The following is a 22,703-nucleotide window of genomic DNA, read 5'->3' as shown; positions in this document are numbered from 1 at the left end:
TTCTGGCCTTTGTGCCGTTGTCATACATTTTACTTTCACATATTTTGTAAACCCCACAGTATATTGTCATCATTTTGCTCTAAATGGTATTTTCTTTTGAAGAGATTTAAAAGAAAAAAATCTTTATATTTATTCAATGTAGTTATCATTTCATCTTCTTTTGTCTTTTGTATAGATTCAATTTCCATCTGGTATCATTTTCCTTCTTCCTAAAAGGCTTATTTAACATTTCCTGTAATGCAGGTGTGTTGGTCATGAATTATTCCAGTTTTCTTATGTCTGAAAAAAGGGTTTTTTTGGTTTGTTTTACAAAGAAATTTTCACGTTTTCACTGGATAAAGAATTTGGGTTGATAGTATCCTCCCTCCCCCCAAATTCTTTACTGTTTTTCCTCCACTCTTCTTTCTTGCAATATTTTTGAAAAGAAATTTGCTGTCTCCATTTTCTTTGTTTTCCATATGTAATATATATTTTATTCTCTGGTTGCTTTTAATATTTTCTCTTTAGCATTGGTTTTAAGCAATTTAATTATGATGTGCCTTTGTAGCTTTCTTCATGTTTCATGTGCTGGTTCATTGATGGTCTTGTATGTATGGGTTTATAGTTTTAATCAAATTTGAAAAAAAAATTGGCCATTATTTCTTTAAATATTTAGTTTGTTTCTTGCCTGACTATCTCACTGGGGACTCAAAATATACATGTACATTTGTCTGCTTGAGATTGTCCCAAAGCTCAGTAATGCTAAGTCCATTTTTTTCTTTTCTTTTTCTCTTTGCTTTATTTTAGTTACTTTCTGTTGTTTTGCTTACCATTCTACTAATTTATTTTACCCCCCTGAAATTTCTAATCTGCTATAAGCGCTATCCATTGCATTTTTAAAATTATAGACATTAAATTAGCTTTCTTCTCTAGAAATTTGATTTTTATCCTTTTTATATTTTCTTCTTCTCTACTTAGTGTTTTTAGTGTTTCCTTTCTTTGAACATATGGAATACATTTAGAACAACTATTTTAATGTCTTTATTAATGCTATCATCTATAATTTCTCAATCAGCTTCAACTTATTGATCTTTCTTCTTCTTATGGGCTGTATTTTCTTTGCATGCTTGTACTTTTTGATTAGATTCCAGAAATTTTAAATTTTACTTTGTTGGCAGCTGGATTATTTTTATATTTATAAAAATACTCCTAAAGTTTGTTCTGGGTGTGGTTAAATTACTTGGAAATAGTTTGATTATTGAGGTGGGGGTTCTTGCCTTTAAATTTCCTTAGGTGAGACCAGGGCAGTATTGTGTCTAGGGATAATTTTTCCCCACTACTGAGGTAGGATCATTTATCAATACTCTACCTAAAGCCCTGTGAATCACAACATCCCTGTTGAGGGCAGGCACTATTCCCTCTAATTCATTTGGGTCTCTGACCTCTTTCCACCACCATCCCTCCTCCAGCCTTATTTTGTTTTTCTCACATATACACAGATAACAGTACATATAAAGGAGACCCTCATCAGATTTCAGGTGTTCTCTCCCTGTGGACTTCTTTTGTCTGTAATCCTCTGCTCTGTGATACCTAGCCTCTTTGGCTTTCCCAAACTTCTAGCTTTATCTTTTCATCTCTGGAGACAGCAGGTTCTGCCTGTGTTTTCCCTTCATTGCTGTGACCTGTGACCTTTTCCAGGCAACTGGTTGTGTGTAATCAGATAGTTGGTTTCCTTTCTCTCAAGGTGCATTGTCCTTTGTTGCCTGATGGCCAGTGTTCTGAGAGTTGATGCTTCATATATTTTGTCACTTTCTTTAGTTTTTTCTTTTTCAGACAGAAACGTAAATCTTAACCCTTTTACTCATTGGCCAGAAACAAAAGTGTCTTTTTGGCATTTTTTAAGTGTCCCTTATTTATAAAGATTTATATCCAAGCAACAGGGTGGGATGTATTCCAATGTCCCATGTTAAAATTGCTGTCAGAATTTCATGTACTTTTCAGAGAAATGCTTTGTAGTTTTTTATGTAGGTTTTTTTTTTTTTTTTTAAGTGTATTAAGAATGAACCTTCTGGTTTTGACCCAATAGAAAGACCAGTGCTCTAAGATGGAATGGGGTATGATGCTGAAGTGGGAAAAATATGGTAGATTGATTAAACTTAATCTGAAAATTAGCAGATATCTGAGAATTCCACTATAAGCCGGAGATAAATTAAAAAAAAATAAATTTAAAGGCCTGAGATAAAAGGTTTTTTTTTCTGCTGTCCAGAGCTATAGATGAGTACTAGGAGATAGGAGGGGAATATGTGAGAATGAGTTCTAGAGAAGTCTAAGCTGCTTATAATTTAATCATCTGTCTGTCTTTGTTGGGGAGTCCCAAGATCACTCTTTGGCTTGATTTACTAGAAGGACTAACTGGAGTCAAAAGCCATTATACTCATGCTTATGATTTATTACAGTGAAAGAATACAGATCAATATCAGCAAAGGGAAAAAAAGGCCCACAGGGTGAATTCAGAGAAATTAGGCACCAGCTTCTAGGTGTTCTCTCACAATGGAATCACATGGGAACATACTTAGTTCTACCTGAAACAATGTGACAATATATGTAAAGTGTTATTGACCAAGGAGAATCATATGGGTTTTGGTGTCTAGGGTTTTACTGGAGGTCAGCCATGTACTGTATATATAGCAACTCCACATCTGACCTTAGCTACTTAAATTCCAGCTTTTTTCAGGCCAAAAATTTAAGATGTTCTTAAATCACATTGTCAGGGTGAACTTATCTGGTCAGATAGGTACAGCATAGCCTAGGGCCTCACATACAAAAACATTCTTATCAGGGACGATATTTAAAAGGCCCAGAGATTATCTCCCAGAAGGCTGTCATTGGCTGGAGTTTCTTTAGAATGGGTGGAGTTTGAGCAACTCAGGCCTTCTGAATTGAACCTTTTTGAACACTTATAACTTCTTCCATGCTTTATTTGGATTTCATTAGTTTTTTTCCTAATGGCTTTTGTCTATTTCAGGATTCCATCCAGGTTATCATGTCTCCTGGGCTTCCCTGGGCTGTAGCAGTGTTTATTCTTAGCTTGTTTTTGATGGCCTTGACAGTTTTGAGTATATTGTCAGGTCTTTTGAAAAATGTCCCTCAATTTGAGTTTGACTGATGTTTTTACTATGGTTAGGTTAGGATATGGGTTTTGGGGAGGAACACCACTGTGGTGAAATGCCATTCTCATCCCAGCTTAACAAGGATAAACTATTAACTTTGAACCTTTAATTATCTGATTTAAATATCCCTCAGCCCCTCATGAGTACTTAGCTACATTTTAGGTGGATGTGCTGCTAACATGCAGAATTTGTTCTCAGTGGCTTTTCTTATCCATGTTTAATTATCATACTGCTTTGCTTTTTCAGTAGTGTCAAGATGTCTAATGTACACAACTTCAGATTTTCCTAGAGATAGCAAAGAAAGGAGGCCAGGAAGGAGAATAGTAACTGGTCAAGTCACAGATTAGGGAAGCTAAAATGGATCTCTTATCAGATTAGAATCTAGAGGAAAACTCTGGTCCATCAGTATGATTCTGCCATTATTATGTACATCTCTTCCTTCCTTCCCCAAAATGGCCTAAAAGCCAGTATTAGAGGCTCCAAATGGTACAGCCTTATTCATTCTCTTACTTGTTTTTCATGTTCTTGCTTAAATAACCAGGTCTTCTAGAAAGCTATATTTGACTATCTAGGACCTTCCAGGCCTGTTACGTGTATTGTAGCATCCTATATATTTTGTTTGTTTGTTTTGTTTGTTTAGTCTTTAAATAATTATTAATGTATGTTTAATGTCTGCCTCTTCATCCAGACGGTGAGCTCAACCATGTAGAGACCATGTCAATCTTGTTTATTCTTCATACCTCATTCTATGTACCTACCTATATTCCTAGAGCCTGGGCAGACACTCCAAACATAACAAGCTTGTAAGTGGAATGAATATATCAGAGTGAATGAGTGAATAAATAAATGAGTAAGTGAATGTATATTTGATATTAAAACCTCTTCCTATAAGAGCCTGACTCTCTTGTTGATACCTGTAACACATGAACCCCCATACTTGTCAGAAGTTATAAAAAAAAAAAAAAGACAAATTTTACCCTAGGATAATTTTTGCTCAAGGGTCTACCACATAGGTTTCCTTCTTATTAGTTCCTGAGACTTGCTTTACCTGTCTCACAGAACTCATCGTATGCCTAAGATACATGTTTCATTTCTCTGGAAAACTTATTCCCCAGAATTGTCTTAATTTTTTTTTTTTTTTTTTACATTTATTTATTTTTGAGAGACAGAGCACAAGCAGGGGAGGGGCAGAGAGAGAAGGAGACACAGAATCCGAAGCAGGCTTCAGGCTCCGAGCTGACAGCACAGAGCACAGATGCGGGGCTCGAACTCGCAAACCGTGAGATCATGACCAGAGCTGAAGTCGGACGTTCAACCGACTGAGCCACCCAGGCACCCCTCCCCAGAATTCTCTTATGGTATCTTTCAGGCCTGGTTCCCAAGTTGGTTCTATCCCACTAACATTCATATCGTCAGTTGTTACATGTAGCACATTCAGCATCCATTAGAAGCTTTGATTATAAGGTAACATCCTTTGTTCTTTTGCTAAATATTGACCATTAAGGCTGTGCTGTGAGAATTATTTTCTAATGTCCCTTTTACTCTTTGTCAGGGCTTTCTTCTCATACCTGTTGCCTCAAGCCAGAATATCAATAGTAATTTTCTTTCCCCAATATCTTGGCACTCTGGCTAGCATTGGTTATTCTTCACCATGTGGGAACTTCCTTTTCTAGTCTGTATCTTAGGACACAGAGTTGAAGCTGCTTAGGAAAGTTGCTTATGTAAGTTTGCTCAGCTTTCTGACAGAAAGGGGACTCCTCTCTTTGCTTCTATTTCACAGAGATTTGGAGCATCTCTTTCACCAGTCTTGGAAGGGGAGGGTTTTTCTTTCCATATACACAAAAATTTTTATTGTCAACCAACCATCAAAGAAAGTCATAGGAAATGGTTTGAAATTATAATCCAACTATTTGGACATATCTGGGCTAGAAAATGTCATGCAAGGCATATGTATAGCCTTTGTACACTTTTATGTGTTAGCAACATTAGGTCTGACCACACATGCTGGTTTATTAACTCTCTCCTTTTTTCCCCATTTTACCTCCTACCAGCCCATCCCCCTATTTCTCTCTCTTAAGCTACTTTATTTTTATTTTATTTTTATTTGTTTTTTATTAAAGGAAATTTTTTTTTAATGTTTATTTATTTTAAGAGAGACAGAGACAGAGCGTGAGCAGGGGAGGGGGAGAGAGAGAGGGAGACACAGAATTCAAAGCAGGCTCCAGGCTCTGAGTTGTTAGCACAGAACCCGATACAGGGCTTGAACCCACGAACCATGAGATCATGACCTGTGACGAAGTCAGACGCTCAATCGACTGAGCCACCCGGGCACCCCAAGCTACTTTATGTTTAAAATGAAACAAGAGAAATATGTGTCTGCCTATTAATTTATTCCTTTACTAGACATTGAGCATGTATAATATACAAGACACCATGTTAAGAAGGTCCTGGTGATACATGTGTATATAACAAAGAGTCCTTCTGTTTGACTTTTCACTTGTATCACAAATTCCCAAAGAAGAACAATTAGAACAAAACTTATTTAAAAATTTTTACTATTTAAAACATTTTTTTCTGGACCTTTTATATTTCTTTTATGGTTGATTTTTAAAGTTCACTTGGGAAACTTGTGAACATATGCTTCTTTAGCACCTGGGCTTAGGGGCCAGTCTGTAAAAGTCCCTTTCTCTTTCTTCATTTCTTGTACTTTTCTTTCCTTTATCCATTTTCCTTTATCATTTTCCAGTTCTGCTGTGCCAGAGTAAGAATGACAGGGATTTTTCTAAGCAATTTCCTTATATAGTCAAAGCATTTTTTTCTGTTTGCAGTTAAATTAATTAAGGAATTTGGTAAATTAGAAAAAATATAAAATATTTTAATGAGAAACAAAGAATTTTCTAGGTGAAACTTTATATCATTTTCATGTGTTTTTATTTCTTTTTTCAATTATTGGTGCTGCTGTGTTTTTTTTGTTGTTGTTTCTTTTTTTTTTTTTTTTTTTTCTTATGTAAAGTTTTCCATTTTTAATGAGATTTTTCCTGGACTTGCTTATCTGGCAAAAGTAGGTAGTGTTTTAAAAGCTCATTTTGGAAATGTTTATCTATTTTTTTTTTAATTTTTAAAAAATATTTGTTTTTGAGAGAGAGACAGATAGAGAGAGAGAATGAGCGAGCACCAGCAGGGGAGGAGGAGAGAGAGAGGGAGGCACAGAATCTGAAGCAGGCTCCAGGCTCTGAGCTTTCAGCACAGAGACTGACACGGGGCTTGAACCCACAAACCGTGAGATCATGACCTGGACTGAAGTCGGAGGCTTAACTGACTGAGCCACCCAGGTGCCCCAAGAAATGATTAACTGTTTTTAAGTTGAATTAAGTTAGAAAGTTTTGCGGTCTAACTGAGGCTTATGTAAATATAATATGTTATTATATTTATTAAGGTTCATACATAACCAGTTCTCTGAAGACAGCTCATAGTAAACTTATTAAAGTGTGATTGTAAGGTAGTGATATTTTAGAAATTGAACTCAAATTTTAATGAAGCCATTCAGCTGATTATGAAATTTATACAGTTTGAAATCTGGTTAAAACATTTGACTTTAAGTTGGTCATATTTTTCATGATATCTGTAAATTTGCAGGATATTTTTGATTTTTTTTACTTGAATTGTTTATTTCTTCTTTATCTTAATTTTTTTTCCTTTTTATTTAGGAGTTATAGGAGCATCTGACTCCCATAGCCTTTGTATGTTTCAGTAAGATCCTTAATGTGATTTACTGAAGAACAACAAAATCACCTAGATTAGTGGCAGTTTGCAATTAGTGGCAAAGTTTTGGCATGCAGTTTCTTATATTCTTTCTCATCTACTTTTTAAAGTTCCCTGTACTCTTATTTGTGAAATTGTTAGATGTTTTCAACTAAGGTTGCTTATGCAACATGAAAGTGACAGGAAGAGGGGGAAAACAACGGGAGTGGAGGAGAGAAAAAGAGAAGGAAAAAATATTTAGAATACTCGGCCCTCTTAGCACCCTGTACAGAATACTTCTCTGTATTTTTACTTGCCTCACAGTTCATCTACTTTTCTTTACTTTTCAGAGTCCTCATTTAGTTGTCTTTTTTGTTGTTGTATTTTACCTGAAGGTTTTATTTTAATGGATTTGGGGGAGAGAGAAAGAGAGACAGACAGACTGTAGATAGTTTATGGCACTGTTGTACAACTGAAACTTTGACTTGTTTTTTAAAAAATTTTCATGGAGTGTGTTTTTAAAGCATAGGGGAAAATATTTTTTCTCTTTTACTATATAAAGCTAATGGCTTTCCCTTTTTTTTCACTTACACCTAAGAATTAATTTTGAATATTTACTGCTTCCTAATTTTGCTTTGCCTCCATTAAAGAAGCATCTGGAATTGTATGGATAGTTCTTTTGAATCTTGGAGATTGGATTTTCTTAACTTCTTTCCTTCTGCATTATTAGTTACTTTTAGTAATTTGGTATGTGTATGATTTCTAAACAAAATAAATGTATTTTACATATTTGAATTGTTCAAAAGCTACTGTTTTACCCCACAGAGAATTTTGAACAGGTGCCAACCCACTTGCTACTCCTGGCTTCTTGTCCCTCTATTGGGACATGTTAGCAGGAAAGAACAAATGAAAAGTACTCTTTGTCACAATATTTTCTGTAAAAATAACACTTTCAAAAGAACATTTTGTACCTGGCAGTGTAAAACTTGGTATGTAACAAACACAAGCACCTTGCCTCACAGATGTGTAAAGACACTGTCCCTCTGGGGTTATTGAATTCCTCTTTCATAGTATTTTTCCCAATATCTGCAGTTCAGTTAATTAATTTTTACTTTGTGCTCTTGGAACTTGTCCGTAAGTTGTTTTTTGTTTGTTTGTTTGTTTTTGTGTTTGGTTTTTCTTACATGCAATCATCAGGTCTTTTGGCTTCTGTTGGTATGCAGGTTGAGGGGTGTTTTGGTTTTGGTTTTGGTTTGCATATTGTTGGGTGGATGTTTGTCCAGAAAGTATTGTAAGATAGTTTGTGGAGGGCATTACCCTTGGGAAATTTATCTCACTGTCCTGTCTGTACTTGTTTGACAGCTGTTCCTTTACTTCTAACTTTATTATTATAAAAATAAGTTAAAAAGTTATAAAGCCATATATGAGCAGCTGTTCACTGTTTTCATTAGGACCGAGTAAGAAAGAAAGGACCCAGCTATTATCAGGAGTGATTTAGGTTAGATTGTAGGAATAATTTTCTGGCAGTTATGATATAGTGTAACTTATTAAAAAGAGAGTTATAGAATTTTTTTTATTTTTTTAAAGAGCATAAAATAGTATTTGTTGAAAGATGAGAGGACTTGAAAGATGAAATACTGTCAGAAGGTGGGATAGTGAACCAGCTAGTTTTTGAATTCCTGCTCTAGTTTTAGGATTTTATGATTTCATGCTGGTATTTATTCTTTTTTGACAGACTGACTTTTCCCATGACTTTCTGTGCTTTAAGATTCTTCTGTGCAATAGTAACTGTTTAAGCTGATTTGTATTCACTTTTTAATTGGTATCTTAGCTATAGAAAGACTCATCATTTAGGTGCTAAATTGAAATGCAAAACTTGTTTACCTTTAGTTTAAGAAATGTAATTATCAGACACAAAGGAAAAGAATAGAAAAGTTATGGTAATTAAATATTGCTCATGAAACTACAAATGTAATTGCCTAATTGGCTTTTATCTTTTGTCACTAGTCCTTCAAAATATAACTGTTCATTGTAATCATCTTTTAGACATTTAAATAAACTAATACCTAGTATTTATTAAATAGTTACAGTGTGCCAGGCAAAGTACAATTAATATAAATATACTGTTTAATTCTCACAATAAAACTGAGAGCATAGGTTTTATTATCCCCTGTATTCTAGATGAGAAAGTTTAGAGAGATCAAGTAAGTTGCCCAAAGTCATACAGTAACTGGAAGATTATAACATCAAAAAATGTATGAAGTTTAAAAAAAAAAGTAGAATATAAAATTGTGAATACATTATGATCTCAGTGAAGACACACACACACACACACACACACACACACACACACACACTTGAAAACCTTGAAGGTACCATTAACAATGGTTACTTTTAGGTGTTGGGAAAACATAATTTTTACATTGTTATTTTTATTTTTTTATTCCCCCCAAGTTCATTTCCCATGCAGTAATTGAAGTGATTTTATTTTAATTTTTAAAATTAATTAATTAATTTTTTAAAGTTATTTATTTTGAGAGAGAATGCACTTGTGCACACGTGCGAGTGGGGGAATGGCAGAGAGAGCAATCCCAAACTGTCAGTGTGGAACCCTGCATGGAGCTCAAACTCACAAACCCTGAGATTGTAACCTGAGCCAGTGCTTAACTGACTGGGCCATCCAGGCACCCCTGGAGTAATTTTGTTTTTAATCTCTTACTTACATGGTTTAACCCTGAGAGCAGGGATTTTGTAAACCAGCACCTGGTATAGGACTGAGTATGGAGTAGGCACTTAGTCATTTTTTGAATGGATGACAGTGATATGGAAAGGTATCCAGCTTCATTGTTCCCAGCTCACCTTGCATCTAGTTGGTAAGGGAAAGCAGGAAACTGCTTTAGACTTAGCTGTAGCTAATTTTCTGTGTGTGATTGACCATAATAGTGCTTTTTAAAATCCATTTATTTTGCTTTTCTTTTTCACCCATCTGCTATTATTTTCACATTCTAACACCTTGACATAAATCTTACGTATATGCACAATTTCCAAATGTCTGTCCTCACCATCTCATATATTTGAGAACTATAAAACTATTTTGTATTTTTTTCAGTAGTTTTTGTATTACTTGCTGTGAAGGCAGCTATTTTATGTCTTTTTATTTTTTAATTTATTTATTTATTTTGAGAGACAGAGAGAGAGCGAGCGAGCACAAGCAGAGGACGAGCAGAGAAAGGGAGAGAGAATCCCAAGCAGTCTCCGTTCTGTCAGTACAGAGTTCAATGTGGAGCTCAATCTCGCAAATGCATCATGACCTGAACCAAAATCAGGAGTCAGATGCTTAACTGAGCCACCAAGGCGCCCCTCAGCTCTTTTATATCTTTAGACAAAGACTGTGTCTTTTAAGATACTTATTTCCCTTTCTACAGTACAATATTTTGAGGACATTTTCTGACTCATCTTTGTGTTCTTACAGTTCCTAAAACAAGTTCAGCACAGAGGACATTTCTTAGTTTATTGAATTTATTTCACTTATAAATTCCAACCACAGTATAATAATTGGAAACTAATTCCTTAATTTCCAAACATGTTCCTTTTTCTCTTTCAGTAGAACTTTCAGTTACTCATTTGCTCAAGTTTCAATCATGGATGTTACCCTTGATTCCATTTTCTTTTTTACCACCCCTCTCCAAATCTAATTATTTTTCAAGATGCTTTGATTTGCCTTAATATAGTTTACTATGGTTTAATAAAGCTTTAATCTTTTTTCCCCTCTGTATAGCCCCACTGCTACTACCTTAGTGCAGATAATCACCATCTTTTATCTGAATTACTGTAGAAGCCCCTCCTCTACCCTACCCCCTCCAAGTGCACACATGCACTTGTAACCACAGTTGTCCTCCAGAAATCTGATCATGTCATTTTCCTGATTAACTTGTTCTCCATATCTCTCAGGATAAAGTTTAAACTTCTTGATGCCTTGTAAGTCTTCAAGGTCTGATAGCTTCCTATGTTGCTGACCTTTGTTTCTACTCCTTTCCTGGATCTCTAAATTCTGGCCATACTGAATTACTTTTAGTTCCTGCGATGTAATGATGCTTTTTTTTCTCTCTCTCCTCCCATGGCATCTACTGCTATTTTCAGCTGGTTCAGCTGCCTAGCTCCAGTGTGTTCATCAGATCCCACCTCATATAGCACTTCTAAAAGGTTTTTTTTTTTTTTTTTTGGGCATTCATTTAAAGTCTGTGACTATAGCATGTAATATACTGTATAGTAATTGCCTAATTATGGAAATACGCCCCTTGAAAAGTATTCCATCAGGTCAGAGACTCTGTATGGACAGGAACTATTTTGTCCCAGCAACGAGCATATTGTGACATAGCCATTTGGTCAGTATTTGTTAGATTAATTGATATTTCTGTAGATGACCTTGCCTCATGTTTTCCTGAGAGGCTACAGACCTTCTGATGTAACTCCCTCAACTTCCTGTTTTCCCACCAGTCTTAACTTTTTATCTTTATCCTTTTACCCTCTTTTCCTACCGCTGCTTGGCAAGATAAATGCTTAACTAAAATACAAAGTAGGAAATATAAATGCAGTAGGGTAGAGGCATATTATCTTTCAGAAAGTTTACTGGTGAAAAAGAAGGTGATAGAACATTAGGTAGAAACAATATCCAAGTTGTTTTGAAGGATAGGAAGAAACGAAATATTTGTAGGCTGAAGAAAGAATATAGTGAAGAATACAATCAAGGCAGGATTAGAGAAAGGACAGCTGATGATGCCAGAGCTCTATCTCAGGAGGGAGGTAAGGGACAGGATTGTTTAACTTTTCTTCTGCTTCTTACAGCCTCAGGGCAATGGACCAACTCCTCAGTATGGTCGGCTAGGTCTGTGCAGTGGCATCACTGTTTTGGCCTCTTCCATGCCAAGGAATACTCAGTTTTCCAGTAAAAGCACCTTAATTTCTCTTGAGGAACAAGCCCTCTCCAACTCCTGGTCCAGCTGGCACTGTTTGCTAGTATCCTTGGTCCTTAACTAAAGAGATCATCTTTTACTGCATGGATTTCTTTGTGTTTATATTGGTTATTTCCATGCGTGGTTCATGGAAGTACTTAATATCTGATATTAAGTTTTTAAAAAACTCTTTTCAAGACTCTTTAAAAGACTGATTAAAAACTAAACACACAGGGGCGCCTGGGTGGCGCAGTCGGTTAAGCGTCCGACTTCAGCCAGGTCACAATCTCGCGGTCCGTGAGTTCCAGCCCCGCGTCAGGCTCTGGGCTGATGGCTCGGAGCCTGGAGCCTGTTTCCGATTCTGTGTCTCCCTCTCTCTCTGCCCCTCCCCCGTTCATGCTCTGTCTCTCTCTGTCCCAAAAATAAAATAAAAAACGTTGAAAAAAAAAAAAATTAAAAAAAAAAATTAAAAAAAAAAAAAAAAACTAAACACACAAATGTACTGAAAACCAAATTTTATCATACTGAAGGTTATCAGGTTGCATTGCCAGGTTATTTAGTTTAATACAAATTTGAGAAAAATGTCCTCCCTAGGCATTTACAGTCATTTTTTTTAATGTCGTTGGTTAGGAAAGATAAAGTTCTGCATTAATCTTTAAGAAAATTTTTAATCTGTATATTTGTACTTACTTAAATTAGCTTAAGTTATTCTGTTATAATGCTACATTATTCTAAGTATAAACTCAAACATGCCCTAAGACAAGTAAACATCTCATGGAACATGTTCACAGTGAGCTCTTCTCATTGTATAGTTATAATAAATGCATAGTAACAATTTGAATGGGCATCACATAGGATCATAATACACTGTCATTTTAGTTTTTACTAGATTAAGGAGTTGCTTCTCTGACTTTTACATTTCTGGTAGTTATTATAAATATAGCTTTTGTGCATCATATATAACATATACATACTGTCTATATGTGCATGCATATGTGTATTTGTGTTGTATGTTATGTATATTCCACTGCTAAAGGGCATAAAAACAAAAACTACTGATCTAAATAAACCACTCAATTTAGTAAACTTGTTGCTAAATCTACCGACCACTGCTTCTTTAATACTTTCTACTTTCTGACCTATTTAGTTTTTGATAGTTGTTGACTACCTTCCTTAAAACTCTCTTCCCATGTTTATTTCTACCCCTCAGGGTGTGATAACTCTGCTGCACTTTTTCCTAGGCAGGCCTGGTTTTAACAATAACAGTCACTTTCTGTTGTAAACAGTCACTTTGACCCCTGATGATAGCTGGATGTTTTAGGGCCGTAAGCTTATGTGCATTGATCTCAAGTTTAATTTTAATTTTATTAATTGGTGAAATCAGAAAAAAAAATGCAAAATAAAACCAAAGGTTGATAATGCTTCAGAGAAACTTATACATGTATCCCTTATGCCACTAAAATGGATAAAGTGGTTGAGATAACAAACTGATGTTATGCATCAAGAGACCTAAAAATGTTCATGCCTTTTAATCCAGTAATCTTACTTTGTAAGATAAATCCCAAGAAAGAAATTTAGAAAAGAATAATTAAATCTGACCTCAGGATTGTGGTGGATAATATAGGATTCTCCTAGTTCTGTGGGCAAAAATCATTAACAAAAACAAAGTCCCCTTTCTCCCAGATCCATGCAAGTTCATTAAGAAAAAGTAACCTTTTCTGATATTAACAAACAAAACCTTTTTTTTGGATTCATCTTCTGACTTTTTCTTGTTTCTTTTCCTCTTGCCTCATAAATGTAGGTGATGCCGAGCAATCTGCCTTTCACACACATCTCCTCATGATTGGCAATTTTAATTGATCTCATGGTTTCTATTGTTTTTATGTACATCTCTCTGAAATCTAAAATTCTAGTCCTAACCTCTTTCCAGAGCTCCATTTGAGATGCTTTCATTCCATCTGTTCCCTTTTTGGCTCTTGAATGGCCTGTCCTGTGTCTCAACTCTTTATAATATCTAGAAATAAAAATCTATCATATATTTTCCCTCCTAAAAATTATTTTTCATTTGTATTCTGTTAACTCATCTTGAAATCTTTAGCATTAAATTATCCCTCTTTTTTACTCTACCTTCAACATCATCAGCTGTGGAACTTCAGTATCACTCTGGTGTGTCTTTATCCTCTGCATGTGGCTATCCTAGTTTAAAATTGTTTTTTTGTTGTTGTTAAGAATGTTTAGGATAGGTCCTTAATTGATCTCCCTGCATTCTATCTTCTCTCTACATGAATCTTGTCAGAGAAGTCTTCCTGAAGCACAGATTAGACCATATCACTTTTCAGGTTAAAATCTTCGAAGACTTCTTGTTATGAGGAAAGAGGTTCTTTAACTCCATCATCTAGTCTTCAGTGTCCCCCACTATATAGTTTCAACTAACTTTCCATTTTTTATTTTTCTCTCTCAAGTCATTTTTCTCTTATTCCTTCTTATTGTCATCTGAGCCTTTCATAATTTTTGGCTTCTACCTGACCATTTCCCTGTTTTCATATTTCCAGATTACATCTGTGCTTTAGACGTTGGCTTTCAGATGTGCCTTCCAGCTGGAAGTAATCTTTTTTTTCCTGGGAACTCCCAAAAGCTTTTTCTCTTTGTTACTGTGCTTAGCATCCCTTCCATTGTACCATGGTTATTTATGTACACATTACTAGTAGTTTTTAAGTTCTTTAAAGTTTGTATTCATGTCTTATTCTTCTATTTCCTGTGTATATTATCTGATATGTGGTTCTTAATGGGTATTTATTAAGTAAATAATATGTAAAGAATTGTCTTATTTTGGGGAGGGTGTTTCTTTGTTGAGAAAAAGGAACAAAACTTTGAAGATACTTCATTCATGAATCAAAGACAGAAAAAAACCTTATGTTCCTAAAGGACCTTCAGAAATATTTTTGGAAGTAATAAATAAAGCAAATAAATTTGCTAAAAAGATATATAGATGAGACCTTGGGTCACTAATTCAAACCATTTTCAGTCAGATGAAACCTAATTTTTTTTTTTTTATAGGAGGTTCCAGAAGCTAGCAGAGTTTTTGGTTTGGTTTGTTTATTTGTTTGTTTTTTGCTTTTTTTTTTTTTAAGTTTATTCAGAGAGAAACAGAGAGAGTGTAAGCAGGGGAGGGGCAAAGAGAGAGGGGGACAGAGGATCCAAAGCGGGCTCTGGGTTGACAGCAGAGAGCCTGATGCAGGGCTTGAACTCACAAACCTGAGTGACCTGATCATGACCTGAGCTGAAACTAAGAGTCAGACGCTTAATAGACTGAGCCACCCAGGTGCCCCAAACCTAATTTTTAAAGTCATTTAAATAGAAGATAGATTTAACAGTATGTTCAGTCATTTAAATAATTATGTATACAAGCAGAAACATTTTTTCTTTAGTACTTTTATAATATGCAGCTCATTTTATGTACTCTGATTTACTTCTTGATAGAATTTTTAAAGGATCTTCTTTCTAGATTCTTAAATGATTATATTCCTCTTCTTGCACTTTTTATTGCTTGATTTATTTATTTATTTATTTATTTGGTCCTTTGTCTTCACAGAACTTACATTTAGAAAATGCTCTGTTTTGCAGGTATCCTGGTCAGATATAGGAGGACTGGAAAATATCAAACTAAAATTGAAACAGGCTGTGGAATGGCCTTTGAAACATCCAGAGTCTTTCATTCGAATGGGTATTCAACCACCTAAAGGAGTTCTTCTGTATGGGCCACCTGGATGCTCTAAAACAATGATTGCAAAGGCTTTAGCCAATGAGAGTGGCCTGAATTTCCTAGCTATAAAGGTAAGGTGTTAAATTTTTAGATTGCTACTTTCTTTTCCAGCCCCACTAACACCAATCCTCTGATTCTTGTCCTTAGAAAAATATGAAAAGACATCTTAAGGAATAGTTGATTTTTTTGTTTTGTTTTGTTTTTGAAGTTGATGGTAATATAATACAGGGAGATGAGCTCTAACTAAATTAGTGCATGTAATCAGCAAAACATGGTGGACAATAGAAGACAACTTTAGTTTTGTTATTATCAGTATCTCTTATATCTATGTGTAATAGAAACCAGTCTTGTTTAAGTTCTACATTTTTTAATTGCATTAATCTCTTTTGCTTAACCAGGACTTAATTATAAATATAGTATTTTCAAAGAATTCAGATACTTTAAATGGTAAAACTAAATTCCTTAAAAATGCTTTTCCAGTCTGGGAATAATTGTACAATGTTTATTTTCTGAAATACACACATACATTATCTGTTCATTGCTCTACGCTATTACTTGGGATAGATAATCTTACTTGACATGTAGTTTTACATTTACTTTAGGGCCGGATATAATTTTGTTATTAACTTTTATGTAATATCATATATCCAGTTAGGAAATATACATACATAAAACCTAAAATTCTTTAGTAGAATGAACTTTATCACAAAAGTATGTACTTCAGTCTGTTAAATATCAAATTCATTTCGTAAGAAGCACCTGATAAAAGGCTCCGTTTTGATAGTACCAGGGATTTTTTTTCATAACAAAATATGTTTCCTATCTTAGAACATTAAACTCCTTGGCAGTTTCAGAGCATAGAATTTATTTCAGAATAGAGTCAGTTTTTTACTTAAAATTTTTTTGGAAATGTTTAGATATGTTTAGGTTCTTTGCTTTTTAAGAATCAGTGTGTGTACAATCACTACTATTTGCATAGTTTTGATTGTCTTTTTGTGGAAGATATTGGATACTGAAGATACGGGGAGGGAACAATTTTCACTCTCATCAGTGATACTGAATCACAACTATCACACAAGCTTTAAAGTTTGCAGGTTTAGATGTTGGAATAATGAGTGATTTTGAAATTTCAGAGACCTCTTGATTTCTCTTTGGTCCCGGTCCTCTTATCTCATGGTAATGAACATGGCCATTTTACTGGCATTTCCTACTTGTTTTACTGTCATCTCCATTTTTCTGTGCCTACCTTGTTGTGTATTCCACAACTGTATATTCGTAATCTTTGAATTTTTTATGTCTACTGGATATCTGAAACTTATTTGATGAGGCCTTCACTCACAGTTATTTACACTTGAATCTCAAAAAGGAGCACATGTATTTTCCTACAAACTAATATCTCATGTGATCTAAGATAACTTTTCCAGATGTTACCAGGACTGCTCTCTGGCCTATCGTAGAATTACTTAGAAATACATTTATTACTGTTTTTAAGTATGAAAACTTTCATGACTTTAGACAGTTTTACTTTTACCTTTTTTTCATTGTGAGAAAATGATAAAAAGATTCTTTGAAAGGTTTATCTTGGACACTGTTCATGTAAAATAACCATGAATATGTTAACTTATTTGAGTTTTTTCATTAAACTCATGTTCATTTTTCTTTCAGGTCACACACAAATGATAAGTGATGTTAAGAAATTTTCTTATTCAACTGAGTTCATACTTGCTTAGATATAATTATATATCCTACTTACTAATTTTTATTTAACTTTTCTTGTGTGTGTGAGGAAGTGTGTGCATGAGTGGGGGAGGGGCAGAGGGAGAGGGAGAGAGAAAATTCTAAGCAGGCTCTATGCCCAGCACAGAGATCATGACCTGAGCCAAAATCAAGAGTCACACACTCAACTGAGCCACCTAAGCGCCCCTACCATGGATTTTTATTCAATATACAATTTAGTATAATTTGGCAGTATTATTCAGTTTTTGAATCTGGGTGGGGAATATATTTAATGAACAATGAATGTTCATTTTACTATTTTTTAAGTTTTCCTACATGTTTATTAAAAGTTTCCAAAAGAAAAAGTTGGGCACATGAAAAAATTATTTGTTTTTCTTGGCATTTTCATTGGTCTTTTCAACTTGGTCTGATTATTGCTTGTGAGAAGAGTTTAAAGTACCTATATCATATAGCTTATGTATGCAGAAATGAAGTCAAAGAAGTTGGGAATTTATATTCTATTCTTTCTAGTTTCACTTTTCTATGAAGAAAGTTGGCTTTTGGTCACAACATATATTTTTTTTTTCCAAGGGATCTAAGTGTCAAAATTAAATTTGAGCTTTTGGAATAACAAGTCTTACACATTTTGAAAATGATCAGAAAAATGTAGATAGACAATGAAATTTTCTAGCCAATTGGAAAATATGGGTATCTTACATATATTGAAGGAGAAACTCCCTAACATTTTTTTTATAATTGTAATTACCTTTAATTCCCAAAATAAAGATTTTAAAGATTTTAAACATTTCTTTCTCTGAGTTTATGAAAGAACCCTTTAGCTTCCCCTGTGTATCTTTTCTAAACAGTGATTCAAGATGTAAACTCTACTCATAGTTGAGACTTCACCTTGGCTGGTGTGAACTCTTAATATCCTTTGGCATCTGTATGTGTTCTTGTGTAGACTGTAGCACTTGACATGTGCTTAAGTTTAGTTTGTCATCTGGGTCAATTATATCAAAATATTTTCCAGTTGAAATTTCCTCTCTGCTTCTCTTTTGGTTTTGTCTGGAGTGCTATAATAGATTAATTGCCCTTGTGTAGTTGGGCTGCTTTAGTTTATGAAGAACTGTTACTGATCCTGGAAGAAGGGTGGTTAGGCCTCTGACAGGGATTTTCAGCAAGTCCTTTATTAGCTGTTATTGGTGAGTATAAGAATATAATGAGCTTAGTGTAGGCTTGACTTTTTTGGGGAAATTTTCTTCTGATACTTGTCTCAGGGAGGAATTGTACAAAACACATCTCATTTTCAGGACACTCTGTATTTTATTTAAAGCATGCACAATTCAAAGTACTTAACTATTTTTTATGTAACTTGATCCCCTACTATTCTATTATCAAAGGTACAAAATAATCAGGTTGGTAAGTTCCAAGTTTATCTTTCAGCTTTTACTTTTAAATTATGTGGGCTGGTTTAGAAATCATAGAGTTTCTCTTTTGCAGATACTGTGTGGAAGACTGCATAGATACACCTCTTTTGCATACTGAATGCTTTAAGATTAGTTTCTAGGATTACAAATAAGTATAATAATGTTTAAGAAAGTGAAATGCCTTTTCCAAGGTCAGAGTTGTAGTGATGGTACTGAAATTTGATCAGAGGACTTTCTGACTGCAGAGTCTAAGCTCTGACCCACTATATTATACAGCCTTCCATTTTACTTTTTTTTTTTTTAAATTTAGTGTCTAGTGCTTTTTTCATTAATTACATCATGTTACTGGCAAAGGTAGTTCAGGCAGTTTCTATAGGGTAGGTTCATAGAAGTGTAAAGATGTTTCTGGGACATAGTTCAAAAAAATTTGTTTCTGCAGGACAAAGAAAACTGAGAAAAATAACATGGCTTTAGAGTAGAAGTTAGTTAAATTAATAAGAAAGAGTAATCACTGCCAGGGAAACAGGAACCTGATGAATAAAATAGAAGTTGATAGAGCATGTGACTCTTAATTTTAGGATCGTGAGTTTGAGCCCCACATTAGGCATGGAGCATGCTTAGAAAAAGAAAAAATAAAAGAAGTATATGGAAGGAGACTAGTGGTTGAATAATGAGTTTGAAATTGACATATTACTATATAATTTGTGCTCTTGAAATTGTATTATAATGAAAAGAGCACTAAGCTAGGACTCAGTTTTGTTTGATTCCTAACCTTGCACTTTTTAGTTCTGTAGCCTTAAATAAGTTCTCTTGGTCTCAGTTTTGTTTGTTTTATCTGTATAGGCTCTTTGAGAGGATTAGGATATTAAGAAGTAAGTGAAGAAACTTTGGAGGGCATAACAACTCAATTCCTTATGTGTGGACTATAGATACTTATGACTTCTATATTAAAGGGTTCAATATAGAAAGGGGGTAGGGAAGAGCTACTTAATAGTGGAGACCCCTGACAAATGCTACCTCAGCCAGGTGATTAGTCATGTTGATAGTGTGACAAGAATGGCACTTTATTTCTGTGGTCTTTCTCCCAAACACTCATAATCTGTGTCTGAGAAAAACAGTCAAAACCAAATTGAAAGATGTTCTATAAAATATCTGATCAGTACTCCTGAAACTGTCAAGGCCATCAAAAGTAAGGAAAGTCTGGGAAACTCACAGCAAAGAGGAGCCCAAGGAGACATGATAGCTAAATATAATGTTATGGTGGTTTTCTGGATGAGATCCTAGAGCAGAAACAGGACATTAGATAAAAACTAAGGAAATCTGAATAAACTATGGACTTTAGTGAACTATTATTGATATATTATTATTAACTGGTTATAACAAATGTACTGTACTATTATATGATATTAATAATAGGGGAAACTAAGTGTGCAGTGGGGGATTATGGGGTGGTGTATATAGGAACTCAGTACTATCTTAATTGTTCTGTAAATCCTAAACTTTACCAGAAAAGGTCTATTAATTAAATAAAGAGTTTTATGGTCAGAATCACAGACACATTACAGACATTTAATGAATATAACTGAAGTTAAAAAGACTGGCTTATAGTTCTATGTACTGCGTTATACAGAAAGAGTGGAATATATGGAAGGAGAAAAATCATGGGGGAGGTTGCCAGGTCCTAGGGTAAGGGCTTTGGGGGAGACCTTCTTTCCTATTCGTCATCCCCCTGTTCATAGTGATAATGGAAAGTTCCTGGGAAAATAAAGCCCTGAGAGGAAATTGGCTGGGGAATCTGGGTTTGGGACTTCCCTGAGCTTGCCTATTTCACTGCATTTCTCAGTTGAAGCCTATAAAGGAGTATGTTGGTTCTGGCCCCAGACCCACACCCCAACATTATAAAGAATACTTTCTTTGAGTGTTTGGGTTATTTTTTCTTTCACCTTAGATATAGCTTCTAATTTAGAGTCTCACCAGGAGCCATGTCCAGATTCATGCCTTTTGTGGACCCTAACTCTTTATTCTCCTTCTGTAGGTTTATTTGGGCTCATCTAGATTCTGATACCTTTTGAGATTCTATTTAATTTCCTTTAGGTTTTTTTTTTTTTTAACTTTAATAATTCCTTCAGCTTTTCTCCAAGTAGTGTTCTTATATGCCCCATATGCTTAAATTGGCAGTTATTTGCATCATTATTAAATAAAGATATATACTTAATTTTATCACTGTTTGAATGGCTATTAGGGAGTGACTAATAGTAATCAACTGTTAGGACAAATAGAATAATGTGCTATTGTCAGTATCGCAAAATTATGTAGAAGTTAGATTGGATTTACTTAATTATGGCATTATTTGTACACTAAGCTGAGATGTTAAAGTTGAAGCATCATATGTTAAACTGAATCTTAATAAATTTTGGGCTTATATCAGTCAATAAAACCGCTATGTAAAAGATGTCTTGATGCGAAAATATTGTATAACATTTGGCTAAAAGCAAAAAATTACAATAATATGAACTAAAATAACAAAACTTTTAGCATTTTGAATCTAAGAAGACTTAGATTTAAAAAAGAGAAGAATACTCTCAGACTTCTAAGAAGTTTACTTCATAATAGAAAATTTTATTATTGGGTTGGTTTAATTTTTTATTCATGGATTGCGGCTGAGAGAAATTAGTCATGTTTTCCTCCTTTTAATTCTCTTTTGAATGAAATTTAATTGAAGTTGAAATATTATAATTTTGTGTCTATAGTATTTTAAAAATTATTTGTAAATGTTTTACACACATAGTTGTGTAATTCAGATTATTAAGTGGTATAATTCAGATGATTATAATTCTGTGTGTTCTGTGTTCTGTGTTTCTGTACATGTACAGATGTAAACAAAGATGCAGTAGATGGGCTCTTTGCTGTCTGTCAACTCATAATTTAGTGAAAGTGACATTTGACTAAACATGTGATATAATGAAATGGGTAATATTTAGAATCTTGATGATTAATCATATGTGAGAAAAGAGAAAGAAAGAGAGAAGTCAAAGGTGATTAAAATTTTTACTTTAAGTGACTAACAGATGGAAATATCCTAGCTTCAAAAAGTTAGCAATGAGGAAGAGAAGCAGATTAGAGGTGGGAGAGCAGATACCAGACTGGGATTTAGCCATGTGGACTTTGAAATGCCGTTAGAACAATATGGCACATATGTCCAAAAGGCCTTTGTAAATATGGGTGTGTAACTCAAGAGAAAGGTCATTTCCAGAGATGGAAGCATGCAAGGTGAGAGCCAGTGTTTGCAATTCTGTGTTTAGTAAAGGAGATGGAGAATGACTAGAGTGGTCAACAGTCATATAAAGGGTTTTTGTGGGCATGTATATACATTCACACTTTATAGCCAGCTGAATTGTAGTCAGCATGGTGCCGCTGTGTAAATTCTGAAATGTGTCATTTTTGTTTCCTGAATGAATAAATTGTGGGGAAGGTTTGTGTTATATTTTTTTGAGAGGAACAGCTTGAATTCTGTTCCCTTGCCTGCTAGCCCCTCTCCCTTTTTAGGGTTTTTACTTGCCCAAGGCATTTCTTGCCTAGTACTTGATGCCTGTTTTCAAACCCTTTGAAGTGCTTTCCCGAAATGGCCTTCTGTATGTGCTGATGCTGTACTTTTTATTAATTTTCAAGATCCTTTACTCTTATTACATATATGTAATTCTATCTCATGTGAGTTTGGGTTTTTATGAGCATATTCCATAACATTTAACCATAGTTAACACTTAGGTTAACTTGCCTTCCCTAGACATTTTAGAACTTATAAAAGCTTGGTTTGAATTGTAATAGCCAAAAGCAACAGGCAAGTGTCAGACACATTTAAAAAGCCCTTGGGAAGACTGTAAAAAACCCAGTACTGATTAAAGGGGCAAAATTGCAAGAGCATGAAGTATAAATATTATATTCGAGTTTGTGACTT

General features: G+C 34.5%; 1 protein-coding gene across 4 annotated transcripts in view; it reads left to right on the top strand.

Annotated features, from left to right (window-relative positions):
- Window positions 1-22,703, top strand: part of SPATA5 (spermatogenesis associated 5) — a 360,776-nt gene that overhangs the window by 56,805 nt on the left and 281,268 nt on the right. For all 4 annotated transcript variants that reach the window (XR_008421690.1, XM_019419021.2, XM_019419030.2 and 1 more), the window contains exon 11: window positions 15,467-15,676. Coding sequence is in view for 3 of the 4 variants with exons in the window: in XM_019419021.2 (XP_019274566.2) it covers window positions 15,467-15,676 (210 nt within the window). In the remaining variant the exon portion in view is untranslated. The remainder of the gene's footprint in view (window positions 1-15,466; window positions 15,677-22,703) is intronic.

This window comes from Panthera pardus, unplaced genomic scaffold (assembly GCF_024362965.1).
Source record: "Panthera pardus isolate Hobbes unplaced genomic scaffold, ASM2436296v1 HiC_scaffold_13, whole genome shotgun sequence".
Taxonomy (NCBI): domain Eukaryota; kingdom Metazoa; phylum Chordata; class Mammalia; order Carnivora; family Felidae; genus Panthera; species Panthera pardus.
This window is presented reverse-complemented; position numbering and strand designations above follow the sequence as displayed.